Below are 24,374 nucleotides of genomic sequence, written 5' to 3'. Positions count from 1 at the left end.
TATTCTATATCTTTCTTTCTCTTTTTAAACACATACACTCCTCTATTTTTTCACCCTTTTGGGCGACTTTTATGGGTGAACGACGGCGTTCCTTCATCCTATTTTGTCTTCAGTTCCGTGGCACTTTTTCTCCCCCAATGTGTCTCTTGTTTTGAACTGCAATGGGCTCGTTTCGACTGTATTGGCCTTCGATTGTTATCGGTTTGTATCGTCAGCCTTAGTTCTCTTATGTGGGGTTTTTCTTCTTTGATTTGTGGGTTTTGGCCATTTTCGGTGTGTTTGTTGCGCTTTGATTTGTGTTTGTGTTGATTTTGTACATTTTGGGTGATTTAGGGGTTGAGCATTCCACCAAATCATAGTGAAAGTTTTTATCTATTTTCCTTGGTTTTTCTTAATAAAAGCAAGTTCTTAGATCTAAAAGTAGAGGTAAAACCAGGTCTAAAACCCATAATAGATGAGGTAAAAAATATTTTAATTATGGTGATCTTAATCGCTTTGTTTGTGTTGTCCAAAGAAAATAATAATAGTAATAATAGTAAAAAACAACATATTAATGAATTAGCCAATGTGACATTACTTGATTAGAATTGTAGTGAGGTGTTTGATGTTATTTTCGACTGCTTAAATATAAACAATGTTTGTTTGAATGAATGACTTATTGATTCTGATTGTACTTATCATATGACTATTTAAAATCAATTTTTGTGAGTACATAACCTTAGAAAATTCCACTAGTTCTAAGGCTGATAATAGTGTTTTTAATGTGCTTGAAATTGGTAGTATAAATTTAAAATTTAATACTGATTTCTTTATTGAAATTAAACAACATGAGAAATGTTCCTAGTTTATTAAATAATTTGTTATCATGTGCTGCCCTTGTAATACCCCGTAAAAATAATCGCTGAAAGTTTGCTGGAACTTTCCGGAGTTCGAGGTGTGGTCGGACAAATTTTATTTTAGATCTAACTTATTTTGGACTTATGAAATATTTTTATTTTAGGAGTTGAAGGATTTAATTTAAGTGGTGTAGTAAATAGATTTGTATTTTGGCCCATTTTGGGCCCAAAAATTTAGAAGGGCCCAAGTCTATTATTTTAAAGAATAGAGAGGCAGAACACGAAGCAAAGCAACGATTCCTCTCTAGCCGCCGCCTGGAATCTTCTTTTTCTTCTTCCTTGAATTCTTCTTCTCCAAAACTCTTTCTTTTGGTATCTTCTTTTAAGGTAAGTGAGATGAATCTTAGCTAAATGATATGTTGTAATCTCTAGACCCCTTTTGTTGATATTTTTCAAAATTATTTTTAAATGGATTTGTCCTAAAAGTGATAAATTTTTACTAATTTCTTCTAAAAAGTTGATTATAACGTCCCCTAAGCCTTATGTGAAGATTGTTATAGTATTTTAAGTTAATAGTCGTAGAATTTGTGGAATGGGTTTGAAACCCTAGTTTTGTCCTAACCTAGTTATGGTTTTTTTTTGGAAAAGATTTATGATTATGTTTAAATATTATGATTTTTGGAGTTATATTATGCCTATTGGGATGGACATATTATTCAAATGTTTATTTGGCGAAATAAAGTGAGATTATAACGAACTTGTTGAGTTTTAATATTCTACTTTATGCTTGGTTAAATTTCGTCAATTAGAAAGGTTTAAGTTTAAAGCTCTCTTTAAAATTTGCCTAATAGCATGTTGAGTATTGGGTCAAATTGGTAACTGAAACTACACGTCGAGTCCGATCAACTCGTCGATTGCTTGGATGATAAGGCATAGTCTTCCACCTCAGTGCCTTGCAAAAATGTGAGGATATACCGGTATTTTAGGATAACTAGCTAACCTCAAACTACAACACGAATGGGCTAGGCCGATGGATCGAGATGGCGGGTTCCCTTTTTGGGTGATTCCGAGGTGCCCGTCATTCCCGATGAAAAGGTCTTTAGACCGTCATCCGTGATGGAGGGATGGATTGTGTACAATCTCCTCTTGGTATGTTATGTTGGAGACTAGAGGGTTGTGGGTCGTTTGGCGCCCCTCTCAAACTAATAAAGAAATTGACTTACTTGTACTTTGGGCTTCGAACCCTTATGTACATATGGTGGAGCTTTTCTTGAGGGTTGTGACCCTATAGTTGTTATGTGTAATTATGTGACGTGTCATAAAAATTAATAAGGTTGGAAAATTGGGTCGATCCGGCCCTAATTAAGGCCTAGTGAAGTTTTTTTTTTTCGTGATGTGTTCATCACAATTACTTGAGAATAAAAGGGAGACGTAAGAGAGAAGCTAAAAGACTTGTCTGTGTGAGTTATCCTTATGTGATATGTCACATTTTATTCAAATTATCTTCTTCAAATTATTTTTTGGCATTTACACGTTAATTATGACTTATACCGTACTAATTTATCTTCGATTAATTGTGCTTACTCAACCGTTGTGTTGACCCTCTTCCTACAACCTTTTTGAGGGTGATGGTGCTTCTGTTATACCTATATGATGTATCTACACCATATGATCCATTGGGGGGAACTATAACTAATTTATCTTCTAGAATTCTTTTGAAATTCATTAATTATGTCTAAGGACTGATGTCTTTTGAACTGTTTCCAACTTATGTTTTTTACTCGAACATTACTTATTTAATTGATAAGCCGGTGCGCTTTAATTTTAAATCCCTATTTAGTTGTTTGTATTCATTATTTTATCCTTAGCGCCACAACATATGGCTCGTTGGTCGATGAACGAACCTTCCGGTGTGGCGTGGCGGTGACACTCCGGTTTGAACCGGCTGGGGTGTTACAGCCCTAGCTGATTTAGGGTTAAGGGAAATTGAGAAATGATTGTGTGAAAATTACTTTAGTCGTGTCAAAATGGTGTAATTCATAACAACTTATATGTTACTTGTGCTGAACCAATAAATATATCTATAAACACTATAAATTCTTTTTCAGCAAGTAGTGATTTGTGGCATAAAAGACTAGGACACTTAAGCAATAAAAACTAAGAAATTTTACATGAAAATAGTTATTTTGAAAATGTAAAATTTAAATCTATATCCTTTTTTGATAACTGTACACATGGTAAGCATCATAAAGTTCAATTTCCTCATCCTCTAGTGAAAAATATGATTTGTCTAAATCTATTTTGGATTATTTACATGATGATGTGTAGGGCCTAGCTAGTGACCTCACACATGGTGCGTCTATATATATTTTTTATCCATAATTTATGAATTTTTCTAGAAAGAATTGGATATTTATTATAAAAAAGTAAATCTAATGTATTTGAGATTTTAAAAAATTGAAAAAAATTAAAGTGATCAAACTAAAAAAAAAAAAAATTCTTAGAATGAATAACGGTTTAGAAATATATAACTCATGATGTGATGAATATTGTCTAGAAACTGGTATAAATAGGCATAAGATTGTCTCTTACACACCCCAAAAAAATGGAGTGGCCGAGAGGATGAATAGGACCATCTTAGAGAGGGTTAGAAGCCTTTTGACTTCATTTGGTTTTTCTAAATCATTTTGGAGTGAAGCTGTTATTACGACAGTTTATGTAGTCAATAGATTACCCTCAATTCCCTTAAATAGTGCATGCCCCGAATCTAAGTGGATTGGTAGAAAAATTGAGATTTCTAATATTCAAGTGTTTGGGTGTTCGACTTTGATATGAGTTAACAATGCCACATTAGACCCTAGAACTGAAAAGTGCGTTTGGTGGGATTACTTGGAAAGAGTTATAGGGTATAGATTATGGTTAAAATCTAAGCACGGATTTAAAACTCTTATTAGTAGAGATGCTATTTTCAATGAAAATGAAATAGGAGGAGGGTCAATGGTTGAATCGAAGAGCGGAGGAAGGAGAATTGGTTGGGGATTGAAAGGGCTGCCGGAGGGATTCCGGAATGTCAGGGGTGGTGGAGCCATTTGATGAAGAGACGATCCTTTTCCAACTCGCTGACGCACCGCTGGAAGGAGACGACCTCTCCAGCGTTGAGCTTCTTCTCCTTGAAGAAATGGCTCAAGTTGTCGAGCAAGCACAGAAGCTTCATATCTATTTTTTTTACACACTCGTATTTATGTAAACATGACCGTATTGATTTAAATTAATTATATTCATGTCAGAATTTTTTGGAATAGAATAAAATTGATGAATTTTTAAAATTTGACTAAAATTAATTGTTTTTGCTTCAATGGGACCAATTTTTTTTTTTTTTTTTTTTTTTTTTCCAAAAGTTTAGCAAAAAACTATGAAATTTAAATTAATATTATTTTTATAATGCCATGCTTGCCTACCTAGCTTGAGTAGTTTTGTGTTAGATTCATTATTTTAGTTTTACGGTGTACTTGTTTGTTTGTATTTTTCATCTTATTTTTTACTCTATTCGTCTCATATATTATATTATAGTTTTCATTTTTCTCCATCGTACATCTCTTGTTATTTTTTCTTTTTACTTTTAAAGAAGGCTAAATTGCACAAAATCCACCCATGATTTCATAAAATTGCACCAAATCCTCCATACTTTTAAAACTGTGTCAAACTGCATCGTGGTTTCATAAACTTTGCGTCTAACCCCCTTAGCGGTCCTTATTTAACGGTATTTGACCTGAATGCACTCAAACTGCGAATAAATTTTCGAATCTCAATTTTTAAACCCCTAAAATTACAAATATATTTATTTTTTTTTATATTTACCCTAAAAAAATAGTAAATATACTAAAAAATAGTTATTTTTCTCAGGTTTTAAGAGTTTATTTTTACTATTTTTTTAGGCTAATATAAAAAAATATATTTGTAATTTTGGGGTTTAGAAATTGAGATTTTAAAATTTATTTGCAGTTTGAGCGCATTTAGGTCAAATACCGTTAAATAAGGACCGTTGAGGGGGTTAGACGCAAAGTTTATGAAACCACGAGGAAGTTTGACGCAGTTTTAGAAGTATGGAGGATTTGGTGCAATTTCATGAAACCACGGATGGATTTTGTGCAATTTAGCCTTTAAAGAATTGCACAATTTAATTATATTTTAAATTTTATAATTTCTAATTTTTTAATTCTAACTAGACTAATTAGTTATTTTAATATTAATATATAATTATTTATATTATACAATAATCAATTTTATTAATATATTGTTAATTATTTACTAATTATGTTCTTTTTAAATTCTCATGTTTATAGCAACTGTGACATTATCTTAAGGACAGGTGAGTATTACATAGTTTACAATAATTTATTTTAGATATATTATTTACATAACTTATATTTTAATTTGAATGCGTAAGTTTCGTAAAAAATGAATAGATAATTGCCTTTCATGCATTTATTTTGAAAATCAATATGGAACATTAATATTACTTTTAAACCATCTAATGATGACATAATTACAAAAACTTGAGACTAATGTTGATATTAATCAAATTCAATAAATTAAAATGTTGTACTTTTAGAAATTACCAATGTGCTAAACCAAGTCAAATAATGCTTTTCTTTTTATTTTTTAAATCAAAATAATTTATGTTAATTGTGGATTTGTTGCAGAATCATTGGCTTATTTTAGAAACTATCAGTAACTTCCTTTCATATATAACTTAGTGATAGTCATTTATTCTAGAATAGAGTTAGTACATGAGTAAATGCAATTCGATATTAAATTACTTTAGATTGGTATTAGAACCACAAAAAACCTAATTTTTCTTTTGCCTTCCAATTCTCCCAAATCTGAATTTTTCCTTCATTTTTTCCTTTCTTAACTCACAAAAGGCATAAATCATACTTCCTCCATTAGTATCTTCCTTTTTTGTAAGAAATGACAACCAACATCAACATTGTGTGGACGGGTCCCAAATTAGATAGGAATTTCGACTACAATTATTGAGAAATAATCATCTCTACACATCTGAAGGCGTGGTATTTTGTTGAGTTGGGACTTACAAATGAAGCATATGCAAATTCTTAATGACGAGACAAACTTTCTCTAGGTCAAATCCATCAAGGTGTTGATTACTCTATTTTCGAGCAAATCGCAAGTGCAAAAACAACAAAGGAAACATGGGACATGTTTAAGATGTCATACAAAGAAGTTGATCAAGCTCAAAAGTCTAAATTGCAGTTGTTGAGAAGATTGTATGATCGATGCAAGTTGACAACTACAGAGACAGTGGAACAATACTTCTCTCATCTCATTGATATCATCTACAATATGAGGTTAAATGAAGAAAAAATTACACACAGCACTGTAGTTAAGAAAGTTCTTCGAACCCTGCCGAGGAAATATGATCATGTTGTGGCCTCTATAATTGAGTCCCATGATACTGAATTCTTATCTGTTGTGGAGCTGAAAAGCATGATTGAGAGCCACATCAATCAAATTGCAGCAAAAACAGAAATACCAATTGAAGAAGCCTTGAAATTCCAAATTAATTTGGACTCAAATGATTATTCAAACATGGAAGGGCTGAACAGAGACCATGAAAGAGAAAGAGGAAATTTCTGGGGACGAGGCCATGGGAATAACACATCACATAATAGGGAAAGAGGTAACAACCAAGATAAATTTCTTTTCATAGTTATAATTGTGCCAAGTATGGACACATGATTGCATATTGTTGGAAAAGGAATTTTAAGAACCAAGAACATCTTGCCGAGAACTCTGGTGAATACGTTAAAGAGGCTGAAACTCTATTGTTAGCTAGTGATATGGTTTATGCAAATAAGAACACATGATTTTTTTATATATATATATATCAAATGCAGTAACCATATGTGTGGGAACAAAGAGTTATTCTACAAATTGGATCAATCCATTCATTCAGAGGTAACCTTTGGGAATAAATCAAAGGTCCCAATTTTGGGAAAAGGGCAAAGTTGGAATACGGTTAAAAGATGGGACCTGAATTTTATATCCAATGTCTTTTATGTTTAAGATCTTCATCAAAATATTTTAAGTGGGACAATTAGCAAAAAAAGGTATAAAATTATTGTTGAACATGGAACTTGCTACATTGCAGATAACAAAGGAAAGTTGATAACAAAGGTAAATATGTCTAAAAATGGGTTGTTCCCTTTGCATATTCAATATTCATATCTCTTTTGTGCTAAAATTGATATTGCCAATGATAACTGGCTGTGGCATATGCGTTGTGGGCACTTCCATTTCTCAGGATTGAAATTTCTTTTGAGAAATAACCTTGTGTCAGTCTTGTCAATTGTTAATGTTCTTAATCGTGTTTGTGAAATTTTTGAGATTGGAAAGAAACACATAGATTCCTTTCTAATTGGGAAGTCAAGAAGAGCAGCAAAACACCTTGATATTGTTCACTCAGACTTATTTTCATTTGAGGTTCCATCACATGGAGGTAGTAAGTACTTTTATTACTTTCATCGATGATTTGAGTAGAAAAACATAGATTTATATTTTAAAGCATAAGTCTAAGCATGCCATGCTTTCAAAGAATTTAAGTGTTCCATGGAGAAAGAGAGTGGTTTAGAAATAAAGATCTTGAGAACTGATAGAGGAACATAATATATTGGGTGTGATGAAATTTTTAAAAGTGGAATATAACATCAATTTACAACAAGATATACTCTTCAACAAAATAGAGTAGTTGAGAGGAAAAATTGAAAAATCATGGATATGGTGAGATGTATGCTTAATAAAAAATTTTCGTAAGGAGTTTTTGGTAGAGGCTACAATATGTGTTGTTTGTGTGCTGATAGGTGTTCAACAAAAATTGTTCAAAATAAAACACCAGAAGAATATGTGTCCTAGTTTCTTGGCTTTGAAGTGCAACAAAAAAATGATTGGAATTTTTTTTATCTCAAAGGAAGTATGAAGGAGATATCTTAAAAAAATTCAGCATGGTGAGTTCGAAGCCAGTCTTAACTCCAATCGCCAAAAAGTTAAAGCCGCCCAAGGATGGAACATAGAGGAATGTAGATACGATAACATATAAAAGCTTAATTGGTAGCTTCAGATACTTGGTACAAAGCTAGATATTTCCTTTGGACTTGGATTGCTGAGTAGGTTTATCAGAAACCAAAAGAATTACACTGCGTTGCAAGCAAAACGAATTTTTTACTCTACTAATAAAATTTTTGAACTTGTTGGATACATATAAAGTGATTGGGCTGAAGACATTGAAACTAAGAAAAGTACATCTGGATATGCATTTTATCTTGGGTCAACTATTTTATCTGGTCAACTAAAAAACAACCAGTAGTAGAGCTCTCCACAGCAGAAACGGAGTATATTGCAGCAACAAAATTTTCAACTCATGCAGTATGGCTCAGAAGAATTCTAAAGTTTTTGCAACACAAGCAAGATGCACTAATATCAATATTTTGTGATAATAAATTTGCCATATCGCTCTCAAGAAATTCAATGTAGCATGGTTGCAACAAACATATGATATCAAGAAATCCAATGTTGCATTGCTGCAGCAAATATTAAATTATAATTTTATTTTTTATTTGCATATTATCCATCAATTAAAACTTTAAATGTATGCTCAAGGACTTGAAAATAGTTTGAATAAAAATAAAATAATTATTACTTCTTATTTTTTATAGTAAAAAAATACAAAAAATGACATATTTTTTTGCTAAAATGAAAATTAACAATAAAAAAAAGCCAGCATGATGGAATGAAATAGTTTCTATGATAACTTAAAATTTTTAAATATAATTAATAAAATTTAAAAATAATTATTAAAGTTTAATATAAAAATATAATTTTATTAACAATATGTCCATTTGGGTAATTTTTTTATGATTTAAAAGCACTTTTAAATTTATTATATCCAAACCGTTTTTTTTTTTTTTTCAAAAACATTGCGGTTATAAAAATGTATCCAAATATATAATCGATTTTAGTTTTGACTGCTACTTCTACTTCTATTTTTATTTTTGTTTTCTTAAAAAAATCCAAACGGACTCTTAGGTTTGATTATTAGTAGGCGTCCAACAAACAACTCATTCTTGTAAGGTGATCCTGACCCTTAAAAAATATACTTCCATCATCTCACCAAATATATTACCTTTCATTGTTTAGTTGTCCCACCCAAATATACCACTTTCTATAAAATGAAAAAAAAAATACATGAATCTTTATTAATTCAAATTAATCTATTTAGAGTGTGTTTGTTTATTATTTTTAGTTTGAAGTATTTTTTAAAGTTAAGAATGTAGAATCATGTCTGTAATATAAATAATAATACTTTGTGTTGAATTATTCATTTTTTATGAGTTTATAGAGTATATATTTTCTAAGTATTTATTGTGAAAATGTGTGTTACATTTTATTTTTATAATAGTAATTGTCACTACAAAAAAAAAAAAAAAATGGCCATTTGTAGCAAAATCTTATCCGCAACAAATTTTTCGTTACAAAAGCTCTTTTTTGTTCTGAATATTTTCGTAACAAATAAATTTTTTGGTATGGTCAGCTTTTTTTCTTTTGTTGCGGTATTTTTTTCATTACAACTACAGTAATTTTAATTTTAATTTTAATTTCAAACTAATCTAAAGTACTCTTAAATAATATATTATATATACATATATAATACTTATACATTAATATATGCAGATTAAAATTAAAATAATTATTTATTTAAAATTTAAATTATTATATACAATTAAAAATTAAAATTAAAATAAAAACTTCAACATTTTCCTTAATGCGTCCCCCCCCCCCTCAATGTTTATTCTTTCTTCTTTGATCTTCTTCTTCGTCTTTTCTTCTTCGTTCTTTTCTTCTCCTTCTTTTTTTTTTTCTTCTCCTTTCCATACGTCTTCCTTCACCTTCGGTGCTGTGCGCTGCTCTGCACCCTTGAAACGTGCTCCTTCTCCACTTTCCTCGGCCATTGACTACGCTCAAACACCAGCCGTAGTTCTTCCCTTCGATCGATCCACTTGCCTACTCATTTTTCGACTTCGACTAAAGGTGCTAATGGTGCATCATCGCTTCCAAATCAACATCGATGTTCTTCCTTTCCTTCTCCATGCCGCTTTGAAGGTAGTTTATCTTTTTTTGCTGCAATATTTCATATTTCAGATTTTTGTTAAAATCGATTTAAAGTGTATACCAAAATATTTTCTTCCCTTGTCGATAGTGTCTCATGGTTTTTATTTTATTTTATTCTTTTTGCAATGATTTACATTTTGGGTGTTCTATTAAAATACGATTTACCTTTTGGGTTTCTTGCTTCGAAATTTTCGCCACGGTTTTGAGGATTTGAAGTTAGTTTCTTATTTTAAGATTGATAATTTTTGTTTGCATACACTAATTGGAGGGTTTTGTTGGAAATAGTATTTCAATAATGTTTCTAATGCTGAATTATGTGTCAGTTACTTGTTGATGTGATGTATTGTTTTGTAATGGCCACTTCGCATAGATTCTGGATGCTCTTGTGTTGCAAGATGATTTTGACCTTAATCGTGTAGATTGATCTTCACATAATGTGTTGGGTGTCAAGTTGGGAAATTGTGTTTGTTTATGACACACATCTAGCAACAAGGTACTACTTTGTTGGTTTATTGTATTTCTATTCTTTCAATTACCTACTTGGGATGTTAAAATTGATGTTTTTCATGTTTAAGCAAGTGGTTAAGATGTGCGATTTGGGAACATATAGCAGTTTTTGCTCGGTTGGACGTGGCATGAATCTTGTAGTTGAAACTAGCAATGGAAAGCTTCAAGTATGTTTCGATGGTCTCTTATTATTCGAAACTGATGCTTTTCTATGATTATTACGTGTAAAACTATAAATGGATGAAATTTTGTACTTGTATTAACTTACGATGCTTAACTTTACTTTCAGAGTTGTTTGATGATGAATTCTGCACACACACACACATAAACTATTCATATTTCTGTCATTGCATTCTAAGTCATTCAATTTTTTTTTTGCGCTTCATCTGGAATTGATTTTTGTGGCTTCAGTTTAGTTTTGATTGGATTTTGAAACTTCATTTTTGGGAACAATTATATAAACTTTTCCTTTCTTCTCAACTATTCTATTTCTGCATTATACAATTGTAGCTTAATTGGCATAAAGAGAATAATCGAGGCTCTGCGGTGTACCGCAACGCTATCAAAGATGCCAAGTTCAAACTTAAATAAATAATTAATTATTTCTTTTACTAATCTTCATTATTTTTACCTATTTTCTTAATATATATATTGTAATTCTATATATATATCTATGTAGAATATGTGAAAATAGGAGGTACTATATTCATATAATGTTGCAGTCTAGTATGCTTTCAAACTTGTACTTTTCATATATATGTATAATTATTGTGATATTAGTTGTGATCATTTAGTGGTGTTGCTACGTATTTCTTAGGATTTATATTTGTCGTGCAAAGAAGATCTGTTGTTGGAATTGTATTTTCTATGTTAATCCAAGATTTATGGAAGGTAAGGTTGTCAAGGTTTTAAAGCAGTTAGGTACTAAATGATCCTAGTTGTTTTTGTTGGATCTTCTCAGGTGGTTGCTCAATTCGATTGTGGCAAGCCAATTATATATCTTTATTTGAGTTTGGTTCTACTTTTAACAAGCTTATACACGACCTTGCAAAGTTCTCTGTTTAGTAAGAAGAATGATGCCAATAAGTAAGGACAGTTCAACTCAACCTCAACAAAAGCAGCAAATCATTTAGGGGATTGAAGTGAACTGATCGTGATAGACTAGGGCATCTCTCACAATTTAGACATCAGTTCTGGATAGTAAGCATTACTATTTTAAATACACCAAATTATGATTTATTACTTACAATACTATTACAAACACTATCTATTGGCCTATGTTAAGAAGCATCACTAATAATACTATGCATATATAGATATAATTTTTTAAAACTTAAACCAAATTATTGAGTATTTTACTTGTTTTAGGTCGGCTAGAAAAGACCTTTTTTTCAGCTTCTATCAACAGCATTAATGGACTTGAACCTGTCTATGAAGAGCTCTCATGGCAACATTCAAATCCAAACATTAACTTAGCACCGAATGATGGTAAATTAGAAAGAGAACTATCTTATTTTTATTTTTTATTATCTTAGTTTAAATGTTAATTAATTTCATATCTTTCAGTTGGTCTCTGCATAAAAATGACTCATTGAATCTTATTACTCAAAGCGGAAACTGGGCTGACATAAACACAGAAGCCTTTGTCTGCCACTTGGCGTTGCAGCATAGCACGTGATTCTATGATGATTAACTTTTGTTTATGGATTGATGCTGACTGAGTCTTTTCCGTTGGTTGAACTTGCATTTCCTACTTCATTTTGTGTGTTTGTTGCTATGTTTGGCTGTATATGTTAGGCTGTATTGCGAAATAGATATGTTCCTAGATAGTGCGTAGTAGGTGCAACTGATGGTGATACAAATTTGCTAAAATATTTTTATATTTGGTAATGTCAGTTCGCAGTATTTTCTCACATCGTACAGGTTTTTCGATTCCGATACTAATGTTTTGGTATTATTGAAAAATAAGGATACTCTTTTTGTTACGAAATTATGGCCGTTACAGATACCGGTACAAAAAATATAAATGTCATTTAAAATATTTTTCTGACAATCAACTGTTGTAACAAAATTTATACTGTAACAAAAGCCGTTACAAATGGATGAATATGTATTGTAACGATTCTTTTATTACAAAAAAGTTCCCCTACAAATAAATAAAAAATACAATGCTGACGGTACAAAAACCGTTACAACATTTCCCATGCGCTTTATAAGTGCGTTGACCACCCACTTTTTGTTACGGAAAAAGTCGGTACAGAGACTTTTTGTAGCTCAATTATATGCACCGGCCAAAATCCGGTACAAAATCGTTACAAATAGCTTTTTATAACAAAAAATGGCCATTTGTAGCGGTTTTAAAGCCGCTACAAATGACAATTTTTTTAGTAGTGTGTGAAGTATGTTAGAAGTTTTTTGCAGGCAACACACCATAAGAATTTTAATTATAATTATTTTAAGTATTTATTTTTGATTAAGGATGAAAAGACACCGATTTGCTGAAATACCACACATATCGTAACGAAAAATACCAAAATATTTAGTACGATATCAATATTATTTTTATATTTCCACTATACCAAAATACCAAAATTGTTTCGGTATCTTGGTATTTTGCTATATATAAAAAATACCGTATATATTTTGATTTTTATAATTGGGTATTAAAATTATTATTTTTCAATTTTTCTAAGATTATATAAATATTTTTAATATCAATATTTCAGTATGAAAAAATGTTTTCAATAATTCGGTATTTTGGTATAAAACGATACGGTGTATATATTTATTTTACTAAGCCGAAATTCTTGGTATGGTATCAATATATATTTTTAACATAAAAGATTCAGTACAATATACGGTATGACTCGATATTTTTCGTATACCGTATTGAACTATCCATATTTTTAATTATATTTAATTAAGACGGGAAAAATAGACATGTCCCAAAAATCCAACTCAGGTATGACATAAAAAATTGAACTCAAGCAATTGTAACATTTTATATAATATATTCTATATTAATAAACACTGTTTTGATCAGGATTTTGGATTTGAATTTAGAATTACTAAAAAAAAATTAATTTGAATAGTTATTTGATATAATATAAATAGTTATTAATGTGATTGTTATTCTACAAGAACAATTTTAAGTCCATCCCGGATGAACCAAAAATAGGCCAAAGCTTCACAAAACTAGCCCGAAGGAGAAAGCCCAGTTCGTATAAGAGTCCAATTGGCAGCCCAAGCAGACAGGCCCAAAAAGCAGGATGTTTGGTCCAGCCAGAAGCCCTAAAACAGGCCTAAGAACCCTAGTAAGACCAAGCTTGGAGAAGGAGTCTTGCAGCTATGGATAAAGAAAAGTGGAAAAGTGGGAAGAAGTTGTTCCTAAAAATGGGGGAAGGTGGATGAAATCTTGGGAAATGCCTATATAAAGGCAAAAGGGAACAGAGATAAAAAGAGAACATCATCCAATCAAAGCCTGCATAATTCAATTCCTAATTTCTGCATTTTTTTTTCATTTAAAATTCTTGTTCCTAAATTCTTGCTTAAATCATTTATTCAAGTTCTACCTTAATTATTTCCTTCTACATTTTCTTCTTTGTCTTTTTTATAATTCAGTAAAGCAACGCCTATATCTCCTTCGACGATTTATTTTAATTGCGAGACCAGCCTGGATAGTTTCTTGAGTAGGCTGGGGAACCCGAATCTTTGTCGATTTCAATCGACTTAATTCCATTAGACCGTCATCGATCAATTTCAATGACAACAGATTGGCACGCCTAGTGGGACTCTAACGAGTCTCACACCCTTTTATGCGATTAAGGAATCGTAAGCTACCGTCTCCGGAGAAAATCACAATGTCAAAGGAAAAAGAAATCACCAGCGAAACTTTAGCACCACGCATCTCCGGAGAATTTACCCATGACGAATCATCCACAACTCCGGGAGGCGTGGACAAGTTGGTCACCATCTCGGTCAACATCCCTCAAACTCAGATTCAGGAGGAAATTCAAACAGCCTTCCATGAACCGGCCTTGACCCTCTCTGTAATACCCTGTAAAAATACTCGCTGGAAGTTTGCTGAAACTTGCCGGAGTTTGACGCTGGAGTCGGACAATATTATTTTGGGCCTAATTTATTTTGGGCTTTTGGTGTAAGAAATTAAGGAATTGGCTTTAAATTAGGAGTAAAATTGAGTTTGGGGTAAAATAAATAATAAACTAGATTTAGTTTATCCGTATCTCTTGATTTAGATATCTTTATCCGTAATTTGTTAAGATATATCATATCCAAGTGTGGATTTGATAAGATATAGCGTATCCATAGTTTGTTAAAATATAGCGTATTCAAGTTAAAGTGCCTATATATATAGAGGATGAGTCCAAGTCTTTTATGTTTAATAAAACATAAAATAAAAAAAGAAAAAAAAAGAATAGAGCAGCAGACACGCTCGTGCGCCGCCAGCCCCCTTTTCTTCCTTGGAATTTTTCTTCTCCAAAACTCTTCCTTTTGGTCTCTTCTCTTAAGGCAAGTGGGATTAATCTTAGATAGATGATATGTTCTAATTCCTAGACCCCTTATATTGATATTTTTTCAAAATTATTGTCAAATAGATTTGCCCTAAAAGTGTTAGATTTTACCAATTTTTTCTAGAAAGTTGATTATAATGTCATCTAAGGCTTATGTGAACATTATTATTGTATTTTAAATTGAAAATCGTAGAATTTATGGGATGGGTTTGAAGCTCTAGTTTTGCCCTAACCTAGTTATGGTTTTTGGAAAAAATTTACAATTATAATTAAATATTCTGATTTTTGGAGTTAGACCATGCCTATTGTGTTTGACATATTTTTCAAATGTTTATTTGGTGAAATAAAGTCAGATTATAACGAACTTGTTGGGTCTAATATCCTACTTTTGCATGGTTAAATGTTGACAATTGGAATATTTTGAGTTAAAAATACTCTTTTTGAAATTTTTCTAAGAGCATGTTGAGTATTTGGTCAAATTAGCAATTGAAACTACCCATCGAGTCCGATCAACTCGTCGATCGTTTGGATGATAAGGCATAGCCTTCAACCTCTGTGCCTTGCAAACACGTGAGGGTATACTGGTATTTTAAGATAAATAGTTAACCTCGAACTAGAACCCAAATGGGCTAGGTCAAGGGATCGAGATGGTGGGTTCCCTTTTTGGGTGATTCCGAGGTGCCTGTCATTCACGACGAAAAGGTCTTTAGACCGTCATCCGTGATAGATGGAGGGATGGATTGCATACAATCCACTCTTGGTATGTTATATTGGAGACTAGAGGGTTGTGGGCTGTTTGGCGCCCCTCGCAAACTAATAATAAATTGATTTACGTGTACTTTGGGTTTCAAACCCTTATATGCACATTGTGGAGTTTTCCTTGAGGGTTGTGACCTTATGTTTGTTATGTGAAACTACGTGACATGTCATACGAAGTAATAAGGTTGGAAAACCGGGTCGAGCCGGCCTTGATTAAGGCCTAGTGGAATTTTCTTCGTGATGTGCTCATCACTATTATTTGAGAATGAAAAGGAGATATAAGGGAGGCGCTAAAAGACTCGTGTGTGTGAGTTCCCCTTATGTGATACGTGTCATCTTATTCAATTATCTTCTTCAAATGACTTTGTGGCATTATACCATATTAATTTATCTTCCATTGATTGCACTTACTCAACCATTGTGTTGACCATCTTCTTAGAACCTTTTTAGGGGATATTGATTCACGGGATCCCTTCAATTAGGGATAGTAATTTAGGGGAAGTCCAATGCCTTGTAAGGTGCTCCTGAGCTTATGGTCCTTGGGACTTATGGTCCAATTCCAGAAGAATGCATGGTTTATTTAGATCCTCGGTGTAGAGTTCAGAAGTGGCATCCATTTGAAATTTGGCACACTTTGTAATTGCCAATTGAAATTTATGGACTCGGCTCCTAGTGATTGGTCCAGGAGGAATTATGATTGGGTCTGATTCTGTAATGATCTTCTCACGAATAACAGTTCATCCTTGCGAATAACAACAGTGAGAGGGGCAACAATAGTGTTGAAATCATGAATAAACCTTCGGTAGAATCCCGCCAAGCCATGGAAACTACGAACTTCATGAACAGTAGTAGGGACAAGCCACTCCTGGATGGTTCTGATCATTCTCCTCATCGACTTGTATTCTATGTGCGCTAACAACATAGCCAAGTAATAGACAACTAGAAACACAAAATGCACATTTTTCAACATTTGCGTATAGTTTATTCTGCCGCAATAAAGTGAACACTTCTCTCACATGCTCAATGTGTGCAGACAAGTCCTTATTATAGATCAAGATGTCATCAAAGTAAACAACCACAAACTTTCCTATGCAAGATCTAAGAACATCATTCATTCTCATAAAGGTACTAGAGGCATTAGTTAAGCCAAAAGGCATGACAGTCCACTCATACAGCCCTAGTTTAGTTTTGAAAGCAGTTTTCCACTCATCTCCTTCTCTAATTCTTATCTGATGGTAACCACTTTTAAGATCAATTTTTGTAAAAAGAGCAGCACCCTGAAGTTCATCAAGCATATCATCTAATCTAGGAATAGGATGTCTATACTTAATGGTAATCACATTTATTGCTCTACAATCTACACACATACGCCACTTACTATCCTTCTTTGGAACGAGAAGTACCGGTACAGAACATGGACTAAGAATCTCACGCACCCAACCTTTATCTAACAAGTCTTGGATTTGACTTTGGATCTCTTTGGTCTCATCTGGGTTTGCCCTATATGCCGGCCTATTAGGCAATTGAGCGCCAGGTATGAAATCAATCTGATGTTCAATACCACGGACTGGCGGCAACTCGCTTGGTAGTTCCTTGGGTAATACATCATAAAATTCCTTAGGATAGAACTCTAGAGGCAGGTTAGATTGCAAATCATGCGTTGTAAGGAAATTAAACTTACAAAGTAAAATGTAAATCCTATCACTCTCATCCTCTCCAATGGATCTAATATCCTTTCAAGTGAGAAATATGGTCTGGTCACTGTTCCTTCCCATTTGGGAAAGAGTATCTTTGGTAGGTACTCCCTTATTTTTCTCTCGTTTTTCTGAGGGAATAACTCTTGGAACATGCAATGGGGCGGTCGTAGACGAACTTGCCATGGAATTTATGTCTGCCTCTTGTACGGGGCTTTGAGTTCCCGCTAATTTTGAGACATTCTTCATAGCCATCATTTCTTGAACATGGTTTTTTTGTATCATTTTCTGATCCGTATGGGCTTCTTGTGGGATAAGGGGAGTCAAAGTGATCTTTTTGCCCGCATGTGTGAGCGTAAAAGTATTCTCCTTCCCAAAGTAGGTGACACTGTGATCGAATTGCCAAGGCCGTCCAAGTAGTATGTGGCAAGCCTACATCGGCACAACATCGCATAGAACCTGGTCCATATAACCACAAATTTGGAAGGTTACCTCAACTTTTTTATTTACTTGTAGTTCCCCATTATTGGTCAACCACTTCAATCGATAGGGTCGCGGATGGGGCTTGGTGACAAGGTTCAACTTTTTGACCAATGTCTCACTAACCACATTGGTGCAGCTTCCGTTATCAATTATCATGCTGCAAATCTTGCCTTCGATTTTGAAACGACAGTGGAAGATGTTCTCCCTTTGCATTTGGGTTGTTTCCTTCTTTTGAAATGTACTAAGACACCGCAGAGTTACCACCATGATTTTGGAATTTAATCATCTTCTGCAGCAGTACTTTCCTCACATTCAAGAATTTGCTCACCATCTACATCTCCTTCATCATCGGTGATGACTTCACCCGCATCCATCTAGATCATGGCCTTCTTGTTCGGACACTCAGAGGCATAATGCCCTTTCCCTTGACACCAAAAATAGGTAATTTCACAGTTGCGGGGATTCTTGCCATGGACATATTCCTTTTGGGGGTTTTGAGTTGTGCCAGCATGCACAACTCTTTTTCCTTTGTCAACATTAGAAAATTTATTGAGGTTAGTATTGGGGATACCTCGGGGCTCCAGGATAGTTTGGGTGGACCGGGGTGGTGGTCGATTGAAAGAATCAGCTCGCCCTTTTTTCTTGAGTTGTTTCTCCAATAAAATTATACGTTGGAGCAATTCTGATAAGTCAACATATGGTTGTAGCTCTAGAGTATCCCTCAAATCTCGGTTGATTCCACTCATGAATTGAGCCATGGTTGCTTTAGGGTCCTCCACAATATCAGCCCACATCATGGCTGTCTCAAGCTCTTTGTAATACTCCTTTACACTTCTATTACCTTGAGACATTTGTTGAACTCGTTTGTGCAGCTCTCTCCTATACCAGGATGGTACAAATTGTTTCCTAATAGCCTTTTTGAGCTCATCGCATGTGGTGATCCGGGCCTTCTTTTCTCGTCTTTGTTTCGTACTCAGTTGTTCCCACCAATTAAGGGCATAGTCGGTGAAATCGATTACAACAATTCTCGTCCATTGCTCATCATCATATGTAAAGCAATCTCGAATCAACTCTATCTTTCTCTCCCAATCAAGATAAACATCCGGGTCCAAATTCCCATTGAAAGTAGGGATGCTGATCTTCAAGTTCCTCATAGGATCTTGATTTTGGTTTTCTCTATTTGGAGAGGGTGGTTCCCATTCTTCATCAAAATTTTCAGAAGAGTCTTCCCTACCTCGGTATATAGGATTCCGCATTGCAGATCGACTAGCGTCGGGGGCGGGTCGGCCCTGCTGATGCTCAATTGTCAATTCCTGAATAGATTGAGCAAGATCAACCAACATCGAGTGTACGGTGTCCATCTCATCAGTAAGTTTCTTTGTGAATTATGCTTCCAATGCTTCGGATAGCGCTGCGATTGAGGATCAGGGCGCGCGTCTAGGTGTCCTTCACCTGCCATCAAAGAAAAAATGTAAAATAACAAGGGTATATCCTCACATAGGTTTCTCCTCTCTTGAATCGCGCTCTCTTGATAAATGTACATCTATATTAATGGGGATAAACTGGACTCTATTGAATTGAGAGGTAGTCGGGAAGGTAACACGAGAGATCAAGCTCACGTCTCACAATCCTCTAAACAAGCTGACAATACAAGCTAAGGCAAGAATAGTTCTAGTACTATTCGAGAGGCCAGGACTTATTTCAAATCACTCGAAACAACTCAATTTGGGGATATGAAGTTGTAACCGAATCACTCAAGATTACACTTTAAAAAAACCACAAGAATCGCTCTTGAAATAAAAACCAGTTTATAAAATGTTTATGTTGAATGAATAATCCTTACAATGATGATCATGAGACCTTTTATAAAGGAATCATGGAAAATTAAAACAAGAAAGTACACTCTTAAAGGAAATAAAATCATATAGGGAATATTTATTATAATCAGCCTTATTTAGTATTATTGACCCATAATTCATGGCAATCCCATGATTATTGGTAATTTCTTGATCTATGAAATTCCTTCATTTAGGGGATATTGATTCACGGGATCCTTTCAATTAGGGATAGTAATTTAGGGGAGGTCCAATGACTTGTAAGGTGCTCCTGACCTTATGGTCCTTGGGACTTGTGATCCAATTCCAGAAGAATGTATCGTTTATTTTGATCCTCGGTGTAAAGTTCAGTAGTGGCATCCATTTGAAATTTGGCACACTTTGTAATTGTCAATTGAAATTTATGGGCTCGGCTCCTAGTGATTGGTCTAGGAGGAATTATGATTGGGTCCGATTCCGTCATAATGGTCACATCACCTCCGGATGGCAGGAGGAAATTACAGCAACTGAGGAAACACCTTAGATGAAAAAATGACCTCCCCGAAGGAGGAGGCAGCGAGAATGGAGGCCGAAACAAACTGCCCCCAAGGACTCTGCGCCATCAGAACAACAACTTCATCCAAAGGAGCTGGTGATGTCTGTCCTAGAGGACGAACCGATTATCGAGGCCTTGGAGGACGACAAGACATCGATTTGCAAGTTTGGATATCATCACGAACGACCAAGATCTGGAACAGGCACTGTGTTATGAGAATCATTTTTGGGTGAACACTGTTGGTTTTTTGCCAAGAGACTTCGTGGCTCCAGAAGTTCAGCCTTTTTTGTTGATGGAGGAAACTGACCTTTTGTCATGGGCCAGCCTAGAACAAGAGGTGCCAAAGGAACAATCAGAGCTGGTCGTCTTTCAGAAATTCGCCAAAGAACAAACACGGCACGTTAAACATTGTTCCTGACCCTGTATCTCAATAGTCGCACGATCAACATGGTTTTTGTAACACTCTCAGTTGGCTCATACTGGAAATGCTACCGCCACAATGCATCTTGAGGTCGTCACCTCCTACTTCGGGCCCCACAATACCGTGTTGAGGCTAAAATTAACCATAAAAGCGCATTATTATATAACAAAATCTGATTTATGAATATTTACAAAACACACCTAAACAAGAGGTTTTTCCGGTTAAAAATTTACATATAATACAATAGATGTAAGTCTACTCACTCAGCCCGTCTTTCTATATCCTGAGACGTCCCCTGCCCCGGAGATGCCATGCATACCTGAACCAAATATTTTTCTTAAAAGTAGTCTAGAATTAAATCCATTTTAAGAACTAACGTGAAATATGTCATGCCATACCTTATAAAATAAAGTCCAATTTCCATCAATCATTAAATACATGTCATGTCATGCCAATAAAGAAATAATGCAACAAAGATATCAAACCTGACAACAATGCACATGCACACATATATATATACATCCGCCGAAGTGAGCAGCCAGAATAACCTCGGCTCCATAATAATAGGTTCACTGCATCTGTCTAAGTGAGCAGCCGGAATAACCTTAGACTCGTAATAACAAGCTCACTAGACCATCATCAATAAATAGCCGGAAAATCCTCGGCTCAAGGAAGGACCTGATAAACCCATAACAATATAACGGTAATCTGGTCACTTCCATATACCCACCATACGACTCTCAAAATCAATACATGGATAGCCGAACGTTGTCGCCATTAACCACAAGACGCCCCATAGTCTGTGATAGCGAAGATAGGACGCCCACTAACTAACCCTATCATGTGTAATGTAGTAGAATCCGTGCAACCTGGAATCACCCAAGGGCAACCCAGAAATTCTACTCCTACTCGCGCTCCCTAACGGGATCACGCTTGGAGTTTGGCATATAATCCTAAACTACAGGTAGACCTCACCAGTGATCAGTCCAATGAGTGGAACAACACCGAACACGAATGATTAGACCAAATATGTCTCAACTACCATGGGTCTAATCCCTGAATGACCGTGCGACTAAGTCACCCAGTTGTCCGACTACTATCGTCCACTATCGCCAAAGTGTTACGGTACATCGGGGTCGAATATCCTAACCCCAGATGATGCCCTTGCCTAGCACTACCGCACATAGCGACTAAAAAATAGATCCATAAAACATATCCGATAAACCATGCAATATGTGTGCAACGTGTCAAATAAGTGAATATGCCGAAAAGGGCTGGTGAGACAGCACACCTATCCTCATTTTCATAAATTCACCAACGCGATCAAATACGTATATCAAATATCATAAAATGCGAAGTCTCACACATGCATACACACACATATATATAGATATACATGCACTGACAAAATGATTCACATAATATCACATTAGCATAGTAATCAGAATTGCATGCAACATGCATACCTAATTTCTTAAAATTATATTTAATTCCTTACTGCTTACCTCTTATCGAAATTCTCTAGCTTTTGTAATCTCACCCAAATCTCCTTCAACATATACCTGCCCCATTATTTACTCAAATCAGATGAGCTATATGCTTAATCATATGAGCTACCTACTTATTCAAAAGCTAATTTCTATAATTAGCTGGTTGGGTTTCAAATTTTTATATTTAGTAGAATACGATATTCTAGCTATAAATCTCTTATGCCTCATAATATTTATATCTTTCGAGTATTAAATAAAAATACTTAAAGATATTAATAAATAGGCAGGTGCAGTACACTGCCGTTTTCAATTCGGCTCGGATCGATACGAAATTCGCAAAATATAATGCTAGGGCTACGAATAGGCTATTAGCAAAAGAAATTAGTCGATTAAATAGCCAAATAGCCAGTTATGAATTTTTAAAGAATTTCTAATTTAATATCTTCAATATCTAAATTTATATTAAAATTCATAATTAAATTCTACGTATAACAAGGAATACAATACCGAAGTCAGAATCAAAATCAGCTAAATCTTTGTCTTTATTTTTTTTCTTCTCCTTTCTTTTCTTTCCTCCCTAATGTTGCTTCTGGGTTTCCTTCGCAGATGGGCTTGTTTGTTTTCTTATATATATATAATTATATTATTATTATTATTATTATATTATATTATATTATTACTATTAAGGTTATTATTATTATTATTATTATTATTATTATTATTATTATAAACATTATTTTCATCATCATCACCTTTAACATTATTATTATATTATTATATATATATATTATATTTTATATTTATCTTTATCAATATTTATCAGTTTAACAGTCTCTATAATTATAACCAATATACAAAATATAAATAAAATTTATTTAAGAATATTAATTTATTGATCCCAAAATATTATAAAAATATTTATTTGCTATAATAATATTATTTTATACACTCCGAAATCAAAGCATTACAATTCACTCCCCCTTAAAAAGATTTCGTCCCCGAAATCTAAACTCAAACGCATAACAACACTACTTAATTAAACAAATGTGGGTATGCTTTGAACATCTCTTATTCTATTTCCCACGTGGCCTCTTACGCTCCATGCCGGGACCATATTACTTGCACCATACGAATCTCTCGGTTCCTCGTAGTTCGAACCTTTGTGTCCATGATCCAAATGGGCATTTCCTCATATGAAAGATCCTCATTTAGCTCTTACTCATCTAGAGATAAAATATGAGAAGGATCTGCGATATACCTACGAAGTTGTGATACATGGAACACATTATGAATGCGTTCCATAGAATTTGGAAATGCTAACCGATAAGCCCAATCCCCAAGTCGATCGATGATTTCATAGGGTCCAACATAACGCGCAGACTCAATTTTTCTTTAATTCCAAACCTTCTAATACCTTTCATTGGAGATACTTTCACCAGGACGAAATCTCCACTTTGAAATTGACCTTCACGTCGGGCTTTATCGGCATAACTTTTTTGGCGATCTTGAGCTGTCTTCATCTTCTATCTGATAACTCAAATCTTATTTTTTTTATTCTTCGATGATTTCTGGATTTAATATCAGTCGATCACTCATATCATCCCAACTTAAAGGATTCCTACATTTTCGGCCATAAAGAGCTTCAAAATGAGTCATTCCAATACTTGTATGATAACTATTATTATATGAGAATTCCACTAAATCCAAATGGTCCTTCCAACTTCCTTGAAATTCTATTGCAGAAGCTTTTAGCATATCTTCCAGAATACGGATAGTCCTCTCTAATTGACCATCAGTCATTGAATGGAATGCAACACTCATATGCAACTGAGTACCAAAGGCTTCATGCAATTTTTACCAAAATCGAGATTGAAAACGTGGATCACGATCCGATATGATTACCTCAGGAATACCGTGGTCGTTTAACCACATGATGAACATATAATTTGGCCAACTTTTTGCATACTCCAAGTCATACGTACTGTGATGAACACTGCTGACTTGGTCAATCTATCTATAATCACCAAAATTGCATATGTTCCCGACTTCGCCCTTGGAAGTCCTGTCATAAAATCCATTGCAATAGAATCTCATTT

At 34.0% G+C, this 24,374-nt stretch overlaps 1 protein-coding gene across 1 annotated transcript; it reads left to right on the top strand.

Moving 5' to 3' along the window:
- On the top strand, positions 1-6,747 carry LOC127257596 (uncharacterized). The gene is made up of 2 exons (XM_051284038.1): positions 1-201; positions 5,980-6,747. The coding sequence occupies exons 1-2, from the start codon at positions 162-164 to the stop codon at positions 6,594-6,596; spliced, it is 657 nt and encodes a 218-aa protein (XP_051139995.1). The 5' UTR covers positions 1-161; the 3' UTR covers positions 6,597-6,747.
- Positions 6,748-24,374: the final 17,627 nt, after the last annotated feature.

Source organism: Andrographis paniculata, unplaced genomic scaffold (assembly GCF_009805555.1).
Source record: "Andrographis paniculata isolate CXL003 unplaced genomic scaffold, ASM980555v1 Contig58END, whole genome shotgun sequence".
NCBI lineage: Eukaryota > Viridiplantae > Streptophyta > Magnoliopsida > Lamiales > Acanthaceae > Andrographis > Andrographis paniculata.
The sequence above is the reverse complement of the archived record's forward strand: the minus strand, read 5'-3'. Positions and strand labels throughout refer to the sequence as shown.

Coding starts and splice junctions, on each gene's coding strand:
- LOC127257596 (XM_051284038.1), top strand. CDS start 162: ATGGGCTCGTTTCGACTGTATTGGCCTTCGATTGTTATCG. Junction 202..5,979: donor TTGGCCTTCGATTGTTATCG/GTTTGTATCGTC, acceptor AACTTTCTCTAG/GTCAAATCCATCAAGGTGTT.